This window comes from Cyprinodon tularosa, unplaced genomic scaffold (assembly GCF_016077235.1).
Source record: "Cyprinodon tularosa strain WSP-4 unplaced genomic scaffold, ASM1607723v1 ctg706, whole genome shotgun sequence".
Lineage (NCBI taxonomy): Eukaryota > Metazoa > Chordata > Actinopteri > Cyprinodontiformes > Cyprinodontidae > Cyprinodon > Cyprinodon tularosa.
In genome coordinates, this window is record NW_024039459.1 from 161,264 (window position 1) to 177,019 (window position 15,756).

The 15,756-nt window shown below is 51.5% G+C and overlaps 1 protein-coding gene across 1 annotated transcript; it reads left to right on the forward strand.

Annotated features, from left to right (window-relative positions):
- The first annotated feature begins 1,065 nt into the window (after positions 1-1,065).
- On the forward strand, positions 1,066-14,199 carry LOC119772291 (claspin). The gene is made up of 23 exons (XM_038268644.1): positions 1,066-1,335; positions 3,196-3,313; positions 4,304-4,629; positions 4,697-4,846; positions 4,930-4,986; positions 5,060-5,132; positions 5,208-5,310; positions 9,923-10,389; positions 10,464-10,652; positions 10,721-10,881; positions 10,952-11,064; positions 11,134-11,186; positions 11,255-11,412; positions 11,492-12,066; positions 12,175-12,256; positions 12,315-12,445; positions 12,517-12,678; positions 12,757-12,878; positions 13,176-13,306; positions 13,372-13,486; positions 13,558-13,604; positions 13,701-13,862; positions 14,006-14,199. The coding sequence occupies exons 1-23, from the start codon at positions 1,306-1,308 to the stop codon at positions 14,129-14,131; spliced, it is 3,651 nt and encodes a 1,216-aa protein (XP_038124572.1). The 5' UTR covers positions 1,066-1,305; the 3' UTR covers positions 14,132-14,199.
- The last annotated feature ends 1,557 nt before the right edge of the window (positions 14,200-15,756 follow it).

Consider the following 15,756-nt stretch of genomic DNA (forward strand, 5'->3'; position numbering starts at 1 on the left):
GGGATAAGAGTTCAGTGCAGCCTAATGGAGAACAAAAAGATCAGCAGGGGAGTCATTGGAGGAGTTCCTCTAAAAATTTCTGAAAAAGAGATTCTGGAAAACATAAGCGGTGCAAAAGTAAAAGAAGTAAAACGGTTAAAAACAACAAGAAACGGAGAAAGATCTGACAGTTTATCAGTGCTAATTAAATTTGAGGAAGAGCAATTACCAAGCAAAGTATTCATCGGTTACATAAGCTATAATGTCAAAATCTACAATCCTCCACCATTGAGATGTTTCAAATGCCAAAAATTCGGTCACATTGCAGCAGTTTGTAAAGGGAAACAGAGGTGTGGAAGGTGTGCAGGAGAACACGAATATGGTAAATGTGGAAAAGAAGCTATAATAAAATGCTGTAATTGTGGTGGAGAACATACTGCTGCTTATCGCGGCTGTGAAGCAAGCAAAAGGTCTGAGGAAATTAAAAAAATGAAATTTGAGCTCGGAATAACCTACGCTGAAGCTGCAAAAAGGATCCCATCTCAGTCAGAAAAACCCAAACCTACAGTTCAACACACGGCAAATTCCAAACCTCTAGAGAATCAAAAAATTGATGAAGACTCACTAATTGTTAAAAAGACAAATTTTGTTCTTTTCATGGTAGAAGTAATTAATTGTACTGCACAGACAACAAAAAAAACGGAAAAAATCAAAATAATAGTGAAGGCTGCAGAAAAATATCTGGACATTAAAGATTTGAACTGGGAGATGGTTGGAAGTATGATGGGAGGACCGATGGGACCATCAGAAACTGGCAGAGTTAAGATGACCTAGAGTAAATTAAAAATTATATGGGCAAATGTGATTTAGTATTATGTTGGTTTAAGTTACACAGGTTTTTTTTTTTTTTTTTTTTTTTTTTTTTTTTTTTTTTTTTGGGGGGGGGGGGGGGGGGGTGAATCGTTTTCTGTTTTCTTGCTTTACTCCATATCAGTTGGTGGCGGTAATGCACAATTCACAAGTCTGCCAACCGCCATAAAACCCCATAAGAAGAAGAAGAAGAGGTTTGGGTGATTGACAGCTCTATCATTAAAGCGGAGCAGCAGCTGTCAGCGCGCGCCAAAGCTCAAAGTGAGCGGAGCGCGCGGAGCGGGAGGAAGAGGAGCTGAATGTGGAACAAACACCTCCGAACTTCTCTCGGTGTCGCAGGATCGGTGCTTCCAGCGCGGGTTCGGCTGAGCGGGTTCGGCTGAGCGGGTTCGGCTGAGCGGGTTCGGCTGAGCGGGTCTCTGCTGGTTCTGGTTCTTGAGGATCCTCCGATCAGCCATGAGCCATGAGGTTGTCTCCCAGCAGCAGGTAAAGAACCGGGCCGGTTCGGCAGAGTTCCTGTTCGGTGTCATCGTGGTTCTGATTCGGTTCTGGTTCCGTTGGTCTGATGTTTGCTAACAGCTGCTAGCCTGCTAGCTGAGTTAGCTTCAGGTTCAGCAGGGCTGGGCTCCAGTGAGGCCTGCTCCATTCGCTGAGCCTCGACCTAAAGTGGACCTTAGCTGCCTGATAGCAGCTCCTGTTAGGCGGATTCAGGGGCAGCAGGAGGTCCGGCTGGTGGAGGTTTAATGGAGGCTGGACGGAAGCTACGATGGGTCATTGTTTGCCTTCAGGCGCCACAGCTGGAAGCCGCACTGCCCTTTAGCAGATCACCCATCACTGGGTTCTAGAGCCCCTTGCTGGTCCCCCATCCTGGACACGGGTGGACCTGTTGGTCTGGGCTCGGGTGGACCTGTTGGTCTGGGCTCGGGCGGACCTGGTGGTCTGGACCGGTGGGGGGACCTGTTGGTCTGGACCGGTGGGGGGACCTGTTGGTCTGGACCGGTGGGGGGACCTGTTGGTCTGGACCGGTGGGGGGACCTGTTGGTCTGGACCGGTGGGGGGGACCTGTTGGTCTGGACTCGGGCGGACCTGTTGAACCTGTTGGTCTAGACTCAGTTGGTCTGGACCGGTGGGGGGACCTGTTGGTCTGGACCGGTGGGGGGACCTGTTGGTCTGGACTCGGGCGGACCTGTTGGTCTGGACCGGTGGGGGGACCTGTTGGTCTGGACCGGTGGGGGGACCTGTTGGTCTGGACTCGGGCGGACCTGTTGGTCTGGACTCGGGGGCGGACCTGTTGGTCTGGACCGGTGGGGGGACCTGTTGGTCTGGACTCGGGGGCGGACCTGTTGGTCTGGACCGGTGGGGGGACCTGTTGGTCTGGACCGGTGGGGGGACCTGTTGGTCTGGACCGGTGGGGGGACCTGTTGGTCTGGACTCGGGCGGACCTGTTGGTCTGGACTCGGGGGCGGACCTGTTGGTCTGGACCGGTGGGGGGACCTGTTGGTCTGGACTCGGGGGCGGACCTGTTGGTCTGGACCGGTGGGGGGACCTGTTGGTCTGGACCGGTGGGGGGACCTGTTGGTCTGGACCGGTGGGGGGACCTGTTGGTCTGGACTCGGGCGGACCTGTTGGTCTGGACCGGTGGGGGGACCTGTTGGTCTGGACCGGTGGGGGGACCTGTTGGTCTGGACTCGGGCGGACCTGTTGGTCTGGACCGGTGGGGGGACCTGTTGGTCTGGACTCGGGGGCGGACCTGTTGGTCTGGACCGGTGGGGGGACCTGTTGGTCTGGACCGGTGGGGGGACCTGTTGGTCTGGACCGGTGGGGGGACCTGTTGGTCTGGACCGGTGGGGGGACCTGTTGGTCTGGACTCGGGCGGACCTGTTGAACCTGTTGGTCTAGACTCAGTTGGTCTGGACCGGTGGGGGGACCTGTTGGTCTGGACTCGGGCGGACCTGTTGGTCTGGACTCGGGCGGACCTGTTGGTCTGGACTCGGGGGCGGACCTGTTGGTCTGGACTCGGGGGCGGACCTGGTGGTCTGGACCGGGGGGGTCTGGACTCGGTGGATGTTAATCCCAGAGTTCCAGGTTGATCTGCTAACGGAGCCTTTCTGATGCGTTAATGAGGGATCCACCATCTTTATTCTCCATCAGCTGCATCCAGGCCGGGGCCCCCCCACACACACAGTGACCTGTACCACGTTCTACTGACTTTAGACCCAGACTAAGTGTGTAAAGTGGTGATCAGGACCGGTTCTGAAGGTTCTGACCGTGCTTCTGTGTTCTATCATCCAGGACCTGCAGCAGTAGACCTGCTCCACCCTACTAAACCGTCTGTTGTTGTATCAGGCTGAAGTGGCGCCAGCTGTTGCCCGGACGACAGAGAGCGACTCTGACAGCGGAATGGGATCTCCAGCTGAGGAGGGGGTCACCCCCACCATGGAGGAGCAGAGGGACAGCCTTCCAGGTACCTGCAGCCAGCGGAGCAAAGGTCACAGCAGCTTCCTGCTGCCACTGATGGTTACACCGCCATCTTGGATTTAGTCATCAGGATGAAAACTATTATTTGAGTCTAATTTTAGTCATTAAGTTTTCTGATAGTTTGATGTTGCTCTTCATAAAACGGTTAACCTTTATAATTATCAATAACAACCAGATTGTTTACCAGACTGGCAGCTCTAGTCTAGATACTAATGCTGGGTTTAGACTTGGACAACTTTTATCCTCGTTTTGTATACAGTGAGTAAAAAAAAAACCAAACATTTAATTTCATAGAGCTCTCGTGACATTTCCAAGTGCAGCAGTGATCAGATGTAAACATTGGGAGAGAAAAAACGTATTGATGTGGTCGGTGTGATGCAGAGTCTCAGCGGTTCATCAGTGTGATGGCGGTGGGGAAGAAGCTGCTGCAGAACCTGCTGGTCCTGCATGGAATGCTGGGAAGCCTCTTCCCAGAGGGCAGCAGGGAGAACAGTCCATGGTGGGGGGGGTGGGGGGTCATTCCCCCCACCCCCCAAGGGCTGACCAGCAGGTTCTGCAGCAGCTTCTTCCCCGCCGCCATCAGACTGATGAACTGTTGAGACCCTAAATCATGTCCCAGACTCTGCATCACACTGATGACACCTAACCAAAACAATAATGGCGTCGCCCGTTGGCGGCGGCATGATTGTGTGTTTCTCGACAGTTATACAAAATATGGCGTGTAAGACGCTACAAACCAGGCATCGATCCCACATCCTCCTACATACAGGATGGAAAAGTCTAAATACTTTTAGGGCTTTCAGTGAAGCAGCTGAAAGAAGAAAATATAGAAACCTGTTCAATGAAAGCTTGAAACTGAACGGCTCCTTCGTCAGTGAAGCAGCAGTGATGCAGAGGAGGCGCTCCCTCTCTCCTGCCGCCGGCGCCTGGAGCTGCATCCTGATTGGTTCGATTCTAAACCGGGTTTGTTTCTCAGATTCAGAGGAAGACGAGGACATCACGGCTCACAGGAAGCCGCGGCGTAACGCCATCAGAGACAGCGACAGCGAGGAAGAAGCAGTGGAGAAGGGCGTGGCCGAGGCCCCGGGGTCACCTGCTTCCAGCGGAGAGGAAGAGGAGGGCAGGAGGGATGGAGCGCAGCGGAGCAGGAGGATCACCTGCTCTCCTGAGGAGGAGGCTGTGACGGCGAAGAGGAGGGAGAAGAGTCAGAGAAACCGTGAGAAGAGGAGGAAACGCAGCAAAGCGGTGGAAGACCTGAAGAAGAAGAGGAAGGGAGCAGAGAGGAGCTCTGAGGAAGAGGAGGTGAGTCCTTCATCCTGAACATCTCACACTTTAGACCAACGGATCACTTCACAGCTCCTGTCTTCAGGGAGGAGCTCAGCCTCCGCTTCTGAACGACAGCGGCTGCCTGCTGGGAGACCCAGACCTGTTTGACGCCGGCCTGGATGATGAGGAGGAGGAGGAGGAGTCTCTGGACGCCATCCGAGCTGCGGCCAGACGGAAGCTGAAAAAACTGGAGGTAAAAAGCAAGCGGAGATGAAAACGATCCAGGAAACGCGGTTCGGTCCTGAAAAGGTTCCTCTGGGTCTGTCTCACCTGCAGGCTCCGCCCCTGGATGAAGACGAGGATGAGGAGGCTTCAGAGAAGCCTCAGCGTCAGGTAGGCAGCGCCACAGCTCCAAACGTCCTGAGAAATGAAAAGTTAGACCCTCCTGACATGGTTTCCCCTCCAGGAGAGGAGAGCCGCCCGCGCCAGCAGGGACGCCATGAAGCAGCTGCACAGCGAGTCTCAGAGGCTGGTCCGCGGTGCGTACCGCCATCATCATCATCATCCGGTGAGTGGTCTGATGTCCAGGACGCTCACCCTGTTCTCCTCCTCAGAGTCCACCCTGGGTCTGCCGTACCACATCCCCCAACCCAAGACCATCGAGCAGTTCTTCAGGAGGAGGGCTCGGCCCCAGGGCCCCGCCATGGCCTTGCTCAAGTAAGCTCCTCCTGCTGGGTTAACGTTCCTCTAACCTGCCGCTTAATATTACACACCTGATAAATCCACGCTTCTCCTCCTTTATGAAGGAAAAACAACAAATAGTTACAGAAATAACTAGAAATAATGATATAGATTGAAACTCGGCGTTGCTTCTCAGCCGAGCTTCAACAGAACGAAAACAGACCTGAGGCCGACGGCGGCGGTTTGCTCCCCATCAGGATCCTCAGCAGCACGCAGACAGAACCGGACATCAGAGACATTTATTATAGAAAACATCGAGCCCATTAGATCATGATGGTTTCCATAGAAACGGCTAAACATAATCTGGGGTGTGGTTGAGTTTTGGTAACTCAGCTAGTTTAGATGACACAGTAATTCCCAAATATTTGATATTTCCTGATTGCAATTGTAGACCTGAGGGATTCTGTAGAGAGCAATTAATTGGTAGTATTACAGATTTAGACCAATTTATAGAGTATTCTGAGACTTTTGAGAAAGATTCTAGTAAACTAATCACTTGAGAGAGGCAAGTGTTTGAGTGCTGGAGATAAAGTAATACATCATCTGCGTAAAGACTAATTTTATGCTCCATTTTCATGCCTTTTATACCTTTAATCATATTTGTTTGTCTGATTGTAGCAGCCAGAGGCTCGATAAAAATAGCAAAAAGTGAGGGGGAGAGCGGGCATCCCTGTCTGGTGCCCCTCTGGAGACAAAACTGGAAGATGTTTGATTGTTTGTCCTGACACAGGCTGTTGGGAAGCTGTATAATATTTTTAACCAATTTATAAAGGAATTGCCAAAGCCAAATTTATGTAGAGTAGCAAATAAAAATTTCCAGTTTACTCTATCGAATGCTTTTTCTGCATCTAAGGACAATATATAGGATTTAAGATTTTTGCTGTAGGAATAATCTATTAAATTCAGCAGTCTGCGTGTGTTAGTAGCTGACTGCCTCCCTTTAATGAAGCCAGTTTGATCTGGGTGGATTATGAGAGGAGTGACTTTATCTAATTGTTTTGCTAAAGCTTTACAGATTATTTTAATATCCACATTAATTAAGGATATGGGACGATAGCTGGTCGGAAACATAGGATCTTTGCCTGGCTTAAGCAGGAGACTAATGGTGGCAGAATTCATATTAACTGGAAATTTGCCATTATCTAGAGTTTCCTGCAGCATTCTGTGGAACGTTGGGGCCAGAATGTCCCAGAACTCTTTATAGAACTCAGTAGGGAACCCGTCTGGACCTGGCGCTTTATTATTTGGCATGTTTTTTAATGCTTCCTGAACTTCAGCTGTAGACAGCGGTGAGTCCAAGGTCGCTCTTTGACTCTCTGATAATTTAGGAAGAGTTATTTTATCCAGAAATCGCTTGATATCATTATCTGATGGATTTAACTGTGATGTGTATAAAGATTTATAGAAATCTCGGAAGGCATTGTTAATATCCTCCGGATCCTGTAATGTATTACCAATTGAATCTGTAACTGCAAATATAGTCGTTTTTTCTTTGTTTATTTTTAGCTGGTTAGCTAAGAAGCTTCCTGACTTATTGCTATGTTCAAAGTTGTCAATTCGAAGTCTTTGAATTAAAAATTTATTTTGTTTTTCAATAAATTCGTTTAGTTCTAGTTTTGTTTTACGGATTTCCCCTAACTTTTCCTCATCTAGCGAGCTTTCTAGTAACTTTATTTTTCCCTCTAATTGCTCGATCTTTTTTTGTTCTAACTTTTTTTTATGAGATGAAAATGAAATAATTTTACCTCTCATCACTGCTTTCCCTGCCTCCCAAAGTATAGATGCTGATGTTCCTGGTAAATCATTGCACACCAAGTATGATGCCCACTCTTCCTTGAAAAATTTGAGAAACTCTTCATCTTTAAGCAGTGATGTATTTAATCTCCAGCTCTTGTTTTGTAGGGCTATTTTTTTATTTATTAGGGTTAAAGTAACAGGAGCATGATCACTGACAGCAATAGGATGGATTACAGCATCTGAGACGTCAGACAGCAGTGAGCTGCTGATTAGGAAATAGTCCAGACGAGAGTAGGAATGATGGACATTGGAAAAGAAAGTGTATTCCTTACTGTTAGGATGAAGAGATCGCCATGCATCGCAAAGACCAAAATCACTCATGTATTGTTTGACTACATTTAATGATTGCCAACTGCGCTGGGTCCCTGTTGTACTCAACCTGTCCATTTCTCCATTTAGACCAAAGTTGAGGTCACCCCCAATAATTAGAGAACAATCCCCGTGCTTTGAAAGTGCATGAAAAACTTTGTGGAAGAATGAGGGGTCGTCAACATTTGGACCATATATGCTGACAATACACAACTTTTGGTTATAAATAGATATTTTAATTATGATGAATCTGCCTTCAGGATCTATAATTTTGTCTAATAAAGTAAAACTGAGGTTTTTGTGGATTAAAATAGCTACCCCTCTCTGTCTAGAGTTATAGCAGGCTGCAAACACATCAGGGAACTCAGGGGAGTTAAGATCACTTATAGATGCCGCTGATTTATGGGTTTCTTGCAATAAGACAACATCTGCATTTAATCTTTTAAGCTGGTTAAAAATCTTAAGCTTTTTCTCTCTGGTGCCAGCCCCATGCACATTCCATGTCACAAACCTTACATTCACCATAGGTGTGAGTGAGAAGATGAAAAGTACATGCCTCTGAATAAATAGTTATACCTAGATGCAGGTAGCATCAAACCGTGTGCTTGTGATTGTGTGGACCACAGGGAAGAAGCAGACGAATAAGGAAAAGGAAGACAGAAAATTAAGAGTGCAATGAGTGAGAAAAGGTGAAAGAAAAAGAACCCCAGCCCATGCATTCTGTACCCAGCTGTGACTAGCAGTCATACCGTGCAAACGTGCTCTAGAGCTGTGCATATATTTCATTTATCACCGTGAAATGTTCTATACACTTTGATCAGGTGTCACATGCTTTTAAACCCGCCTGTTGTGCATCTAATAAAGCCAAGGAGTGATCTTCTGATCCCTGAACAACTGACCATTAATATAAAGTTTGTCAACTGCTACTGTAGCTCTGACGCCTTCACTGATGTATTTCTTCCTGATTGGGAATAACGCTCGCCTGCGATCTAATATTTCCTTTGGATACTGGTCATTGACGCTGAAATCTGTTCCTCTCAGCTCTCTGCCCTGACTCCTGACCTGCTCTTTCTGCTTGTAATGCTCAAACTTAGCTACAATTGGTCTAGGACGGGATTTATCAGGCTTCTTACCTCCGAGCCGGTGAACGCGATGGAAGGTGATGTTTTTTACCTGGTCCGCCGGGATTTTCAGCTTCTTCTGGAGGAACTCACGTACTATCGTCTCAGGGTCCTCGTCCTGCTGTTCAGCGATTCCAGCGAAGACGAGATTGTCTCTCATGCTCCGCGACTGAATGTCCAGAATGGATTCCTTCATCTTTCTATTTTCGCCGGACAGCTGGATCATCCCCTCGGCGAGTTTGGTGACTTCCCCCTTCAGCGCTTCATTCTCGGCGGTGACGGAGGCCAGCTGAGCTTGGCTGAATTCCAGCGACTCTCTCAAAGCTTGAAACTCCTTATGCAGGACTTCTACCAGGGCAAGGCGGGCGTCCAAGCTAGTTAGCTTTTTGTCGATGGATTCCAGGACGTCGCTGTAGCTCCTGTCTGGAGACAAAGTAGATGTAGAAGCAGCACTGGTTGAACTAGACCGACATCGTTTGGAAGACGGTGTGTTTGTGGATGTGGGATTCTTCCCCATTACGATGTTGTCAAAACACTCGTCCAGGTAGCTCTCCAGGCTCGTCAAGGTCTCGTCTTCCAGTTTGTTCCCTCGGAAATACGGTACAATTGTCAAAGTTTAAATCTGCTTGTTTTATTTACACTTATTGGCTTACTTACCAGGACTGGAATTGTTTGTTTTGAATTACCTGTATGTCGCCATTTTTACTTACGCACACGCCCACAGCTCTCGCGAGATCTCAGCCGCTCATCTCACACAGGACTGCTCCTCAATCGATCAAGAATGATTTCAGTTTCTGGCTCAACATAATCTGACCACAGGGATCAGGTGTGTCCGCCAATGGTCTAGTGGGGTCTATAAATAGTGGTCGTTTCTCTCAGTAAAATAACTTGTTTAGGCTTTTTTCTAATGTTGTAAAGAACAAAATGAGCAGTAAAAGTATTTAATATCTTTGCTCATATCGGGTCGATATTAATTTGTCATTTAAAGTGGAATCCCTCATTTTAATCGATCTATTAATTAACTTTTCTAATCTGATCTCTAATTGAACCGCTTCACATCCCCATTAGACCAGCAGCTAAATCAGATGCAGTGACCCCTCCTGACCTGAGGAGGGCGCCAAACAGGCGTTAGACACTAAAGCAGGATTTCAGTAAATGTGCATAAATGCTAAAATAATGACGGTGGTTCTTTAGGAACCTCCAGTCCTCTAGGTGGCGCTAATGCTGAAAACCCTGAAACCAAACATGTAGCGGCTGAGGTTGGTCAGGAAATGGGTCGGTTCTGCTCCTTGGTTCTGCTGGTTCTGCCGCCGTGTTCCTCCGGGTCTGGCTCATGATGATGATGATGGTCTTCCTCTCAGGTCTTCCAGATACTCAGAACTTATGCTGGAGGCGCCGTCTGCTCCGCCCACTCAGCAGGAGGCCCCTCCTTCTCTGGATCTGTCGGCCAATCAGCTCCAGTCTGAACCTGCCGCCGCCTCGTCCCCGCAGCAGAACCTCCCTGCAGAAGCTGCAGCAGAACCAGAACCAGAACCTGAGTCGGGTCCGATGCTGCTGCTCTCTGAGAGTCTGGAGGAGGCGCCGCCGGGTGCCGGTTCTGAACCCTCAGATGCTCCTCTGGACCAGAACCTGAAGGCAGACGCATCTGAAGTCCAACCAGCAGAACCTCAGGCGGAGCCCGCTTTGGGCTCCGGACCAGAACCGCCCAAACCCAAGAAGGACAAGCTGACCCGACTGAAGGAGCTGGGTTTGGACCCGCCTCCCGTGGCCAAGCTGAGCCCGGATGACGGAGCGTTCGTTCGCCTCGAGCCGCCTCAGTCCAACCCAGGTAACGGCGGCGTGGCGCCCGGCTGGATCCGGAGCGGGTTGGTCCTGAACTCACAGGGTTCTGGTCTTTCTCAGGCGTGGAGGCCCTGAAGGAGCGCTACCTTCGCCACGTCCACGCCCCGCGTCGGCCCGCCGTGGAGCGGACCCTGCAGCTCACCGTGGTCCGTAAGGACAGCGCCCCCTCTGGCCGGGAGGAGCTGCACTCAGAGTCCATCTCGGTCACCGTGAAGGAGGGAGCGGAGGAGCCGCTTCCCACCAAACCAGGTCAGTGAGAGAACCAGAACCGGCCCGGTTCTGCTGGTGGGTCGCTTCTAACGGGTCGCTCTCTGAAGGAGAGAAGCTGCTGACCCTGAAGCAGCGGCTGCAGCTCGCCATGGCCCAGCGCCGCCAGGAGGAGAGGGCCCGACGGGCCGAGCTTCATCGCCTCGACAACGAAGACTGTGAGGAAGAGGAGGAGGAGGAGGAAGATATGACGGATGAATCTGAGGAAGAGGTGAAAACATGGAGGTTCTGCCGGGGTTCTGCTCCTCCATCAGAACCTTTAACCTTCGTCTGGGTTTCAGGGAGTGGATGAGCTGCTGGGGAGGGAGGAGGAGGAGGAGGCGCAGAACCCGGACCCGGTGAACACAGACGGGACCCTGATGCTGTTCCCAGGCAGCTCCTGCTCCCGGACCGGGTGAGTTCCCCTTTCCTCTGGCGCCGATCGTTGCCGGGACGACGGCCCTAAAGATGTGCTGTTTTCCAGGGACGGCGTGAGGAGGTCTGGACCTGCTGGAACGGAGCTGAGCAGTAAGACGGGTGGGTGAGGAGCAGCAGGAGCAGCCTGAGGAGCGTAGAGGAGGTTCTGACTGTTTGTGTGTCTCCAGAGGAGGACGACTCGTTGGTGAAGGACGATCTGGCCGCCTCCATGATCACCTCCTACCAGCCCGTCAGCAGCCAGCGGGGGAGGGGCACCTCCTTCTGCTCCTTCCGTTCTCCTTCGCCCTGCTTCTTCCGGCCCACCTTCCTGGGTTCTGCCTCCAGGGTGAGTCGGGCTGCAGGTTCTGACCCGATCAGCGTTTCCGTCTGGGATCTTCTGACTTCTCTCCTCTGCTGTGACCCAGAGCTCCGGCAGACTGTCAGAGCGCTCCCTCTGCCTCCCCGTGGAGGACTCCCAGGACCTGTACGCCCCGCCCTCCCCCGGAGCCGACTCGGGCCCCCTGGGGGGAGCGGCGTCCGGCCCGGTTCTGGGGGGAGACTCCCAGGGTCGCTTCTCCCTTGAGGACGACGCCCAGTCCCAGCTGCTGGACGCAGACGGCTTCCTGAACGTGGGGCCGCGTCCTGGAGACGCCTCGTCCCACAAGAGACAGCTGGTCCTGGACAGCCTGGACGAGAACGCCATGGACGCCAACATGGGGGAGCTGCTGGGGTTCTGCTCCGGGGGCTTTGGCTCGGCCGAGGGCGGCGCCGACGAGCTGCTGGGTCTGTGCTCTGGAGCGTTTCCTCAGACTCAGGCGGAGAAAGGGGAGGAGTCTGAGGGCGCCATGGAGCAGCTGCTGGACCTGTGCTCCGGAAAGTTCCCCAGCCAAGGTGAGCGTTCCGACCCGGAATCCTTGATCCCAGATTCAGGAAGTTCAGCTGAGGAACGTCTGGTTCTGCTTCCAGGTTCTGCTCCTTCAGCTCCGCTGCCTGCTGACAGGTACCAACCAGCACTGATCCCGCCTCCTCACAGGTTCCTCTAGAGACCAACCTTCTGCTCTTCATCACTTTCTGTCAGGGAGGAGGAGCAGCAGGAGGAGGAGCAGCAGGAGGAGGAGCAGCAGCAGGAGGAGGAGCAGCAGGAGGAGGACTGCGAGTTCCATCTGCTGTCAGACGTGGAGAGCGAGCAGGTGAGACGGTTTCCTCTGACTTCCTGTTTGGTGCTTCCTGCTTCCTCTGAACCTGAAGCCTGATGAGCAGGAGGACGAAGGTGAGGATGATGATGGTGAGGAGGAGGAGGATGGAGCTGCTGATGAAGGTGAGGAGGAGGAGCTCCAGGGAGTGTTTCTCCCACGCAGACCAGAGAAGAAGAAGAAGATGTGAGTTTAAACGTTGAGATCTTCAGGCGGTTCTGCTGGTTCTGCTGTAATCGGGTCGGGTCGGTCCGCAGGGCGCTGAGGGACTACGTGGACTCGGAGGCGGAGCTTTCAGGAAGCGATGCGGACAGCGACGATGACGAGGGCGACGAAGGCAGCGAGTACGAGGAAGAGGAGCTGCTGGAGGAGCTTCCTTCAGATGAAGAGCTCCAGAACCAGGTCAACAAGATCCACATGTGAGTGAGACCAGAACCAGAACCTCTCAGCTGTTTGCTAGATGGACCGGGCCTCAGCGCCGTGTCCCGTCTCCACAGGAAGCAGCTTCTGGACGACGACAAGCGGCGCCTGAGGCTGTATCAGGACCGGTACCTGGCGGACGGCGACCTGCACTCCGACGGACCCGGAAGAGCCCGCCGGTTCCGCTGGAAGAACATCGGTGAGCCTCCCGAGGTTCTGGTTCTGATCCGCAGAAGGATCAGCCGGTTCTGATTCTGAGCCACCGAGATCCGGGTCCATCAGAACCTTCAGGCCCTGAAACCGACCTGAACCGGTTACTGCAGAACCCAGATCAAAGCAGGTTCTGCAGAATCGGGCCTCATTGTGACGGTTGAAGGACCCAGATCGGCGGTTCTGTCTCCAGAACCGGTCCAGAGCTTCTGCTATTCCATCTGGATCCAATGTGGAGGTCCGATGGGTGGTTCTGACTCTGGAACGGTTCTGTTGACTCTTCCAGACGACGGGTTCGGTGCGGACGGGTCGGGTCCAGACGGCGGCGAGGAGGGCGAGGAAGACGAGGATGTGGACCCGGCTGAGGTCCAGAGGAGGAAGGCCCGGTTGGAGAGGGAGCAGTGGCTCAGAGAGCAGGTAGGTTCTGACCCGCCACAGCAGAACCGGGCCCAGCGGGTCGTTAACGGAGCGCTTCTCCTCAGACGCAGCAGAAGGTCCAGAAAGGAGAAGATCTGGAAGCAGAAGACGCCGCAGACGAGGACAGCCGCTTCATGAAGCTGGCCAAGAAGCTGACGGCCAGAACCCTGGAGAGGAAAGGTGGGTCGGGTCGGGTCGGGTTCTGCAGGTTCTGTTCGTCACAGACTAACGCTTTGATCTGTTGGAAGCAGAACCTCCTCAGTCGGATCAGAGGAACCCCTTCCAGAACCTTCCTCAGGTGAGCTGCCCCCCCCCCTCCCACCTGCAGCCGGGTTCAGCGCCGGTTCTGACCTGTTTCTGACCTTCTGGTTCTGACCTTCTGGTTCTGATCCAGGTGCGGCGAGGTTCTCTGCTCAGTCAGCCGCCGGCGCTGCTGCAGAAACTGGCCAACATCTCTGAGGGGAACCCGCTGGCGCCGCGCAGCACCAGAGGCTTCCTGTTCCACGCCGTCTCCCCAGAGAAGGTCCACACGGCGCCGGAACCCGCTTACAAGCAGGTGAGTCCGGTCGGCCCGGTCCAGAGGGAACCAGAACCTACCTGGGTCCACCAGAGCATCTTTGTTCCAACACTAGGGGGAGCTGTGGTTCTACAGAACCCAATGCTGGGTCCACCTAAGGTTCTGGGTGTGTTGGTCCTCAGGTGGCGAAGAAGAGGATCCAGGTGGAGGCGCAGAACCCGGCGGCCAAGAGGCCGTGCAGACGGAACCGCGACGCCGGACCCGCCCAGAACCCTCAGAGGAGCATCTTCAGCTTCCTGGACCACTGAGGCGCCGCAGGGGCCCAGATGGACCTTAACTGCCGAGGCCGCCGGGGCCCGGAGCGGGCCCCCGGTCCGCTGGGCCCCTGGTCTGCCGGGCCCTGAGCGGGTCCGCCGGGCCTGGAGCAGGGTCCCGGTCCGCCGGATCCCCCGGGGCGGGTCCTGAATGTTTCCTGTAAATATTGTGATTCTGAGTCGGTTTGTTTTGTGTAAATAAAAGTGTATTTTAAGACGTGGTTCTGATCCGGTTTCTGGGTCGTCTGCTGCAGGTGGATTTTAGCAGAACCTGATCTTTTAATGGATCAGAACCTCTAGATGAGGGTCTGTGGTTCTGATCCAAACTGAAGCTTCTGGACACTTTCAGGAAGGTTCTAAACATTCCCAGGATGTGGAAAACCCAGAATTCCCAACAACCGTGGGACCGCAGGAAGTTCCAGATGATGGTGGAACATTCCGGGTCTCAGAACTTTCCGGGTCTCAGAACTTTCCCTCCATTGATCAAAAATTCTTTACCAAAATGTTTGGACCTTCAGAACAGAAGAACCTGCAGCGGGACGGAGGAAGCTGATTGGCTGAACGTTCTGCTGCAGAGCATTTACTGAAATAATACGCCGTCATTTAATCTATAAACACACTTTTAGTTTAATAGGAGTTTAATTTGAGATTATTCTGGGAACCAATTAGATCAAATAAAACCTGGATTATTTAATCCAAGATAAAGCTTCTTACTGGGCTGGAAGGAATAAAGTCTGACAGTCTGGATCTTGGCTTTGGTGCTGGAAGCGTCCCTGGTTGGTTCATGAGGAGTAGGGAGGCCATGGAGGAGGAGTAGGGAGGCCATGGAGGAGGAGTAGGGAGGCCTGAGCCTCATTCTGACCTGTTAGAACACGTCACATCTGGATCAGCTGGAGGGTTTTTATTGCTTAATAAATTAGATTCCTTTGATGATTTTTCTTTGATTTTTGTTCTCAGCAGATTGAAGTTTAAACAAAGAATTCAGTGAGAATATTTCATTGATTCAGATCCAGGATGAATTATTTTAATGTTTTTCTCAGCAGCAAATTTGCTCCAAATTAGTTATTAAACGGCATGAGATTAATTATGCTGATGGCTATATCTATGGAGCTATATCTGTCTATAATCCAGATGAAGCTAACCCATTACATAGATTACAGGCATGTCTGAAGACATAAAAACCTGGATGACTCTTAACTTTCTGCTTCTGAATGCAGACAAAACAGAAGTTATAGTCTTTGGACCAGAGTCTCTGAAAAAGAAGCTGATTAGTCAGTCACTTCATTTGGATGGGATTAAACTGATTTCAGATAATAAAGGAAAAAATCTTGATGTTGTTTTTGATCAGGACCTGTCATTTAAATCCCAGATCAAAGAGGTTTCTAGAATTTCCTTCTTTCATCTGAGGAATATTGCAAAAATGAGCAATCTCCTGTCCAGGGGTGATGCTGAGAAACTAGTCCATGCATTTGTTACTTCAAGGCTGGACTATTGTAATTCTTTACTATCAGGAAGTCCACAAACTGTAGTTAAAAGCCTTCAGCTGATCCAAAATGCTGCAGCCAGAGTTCTGATGAAAATGAAAAGAGAGATCATATCTCGCCTATCCTGGCTTCTCT

Coding starts and splice junctions, on each gene's coding strand:
- LOC119772291 (XM_038268644.1), top strand. CDS start 1,306: ATGAGCCATGAGGTTGTCTCCCAGCAGCAG. Junction 10,390..10,463: donor GCCGCCTCAGTCCAACCCAG/GTAACGGCGGCG, acceptor GGTCTTTCTCAG/GCGTGGAGGCCCTGAAGGAG. Junction 11,413..11,491: donor TCCTGGGTTCTGCCTCCAGG/GTGAGTCGGGCT, acceptor GCTGTGACCCAG/AGCTCCGGCAGACTGTCAGA.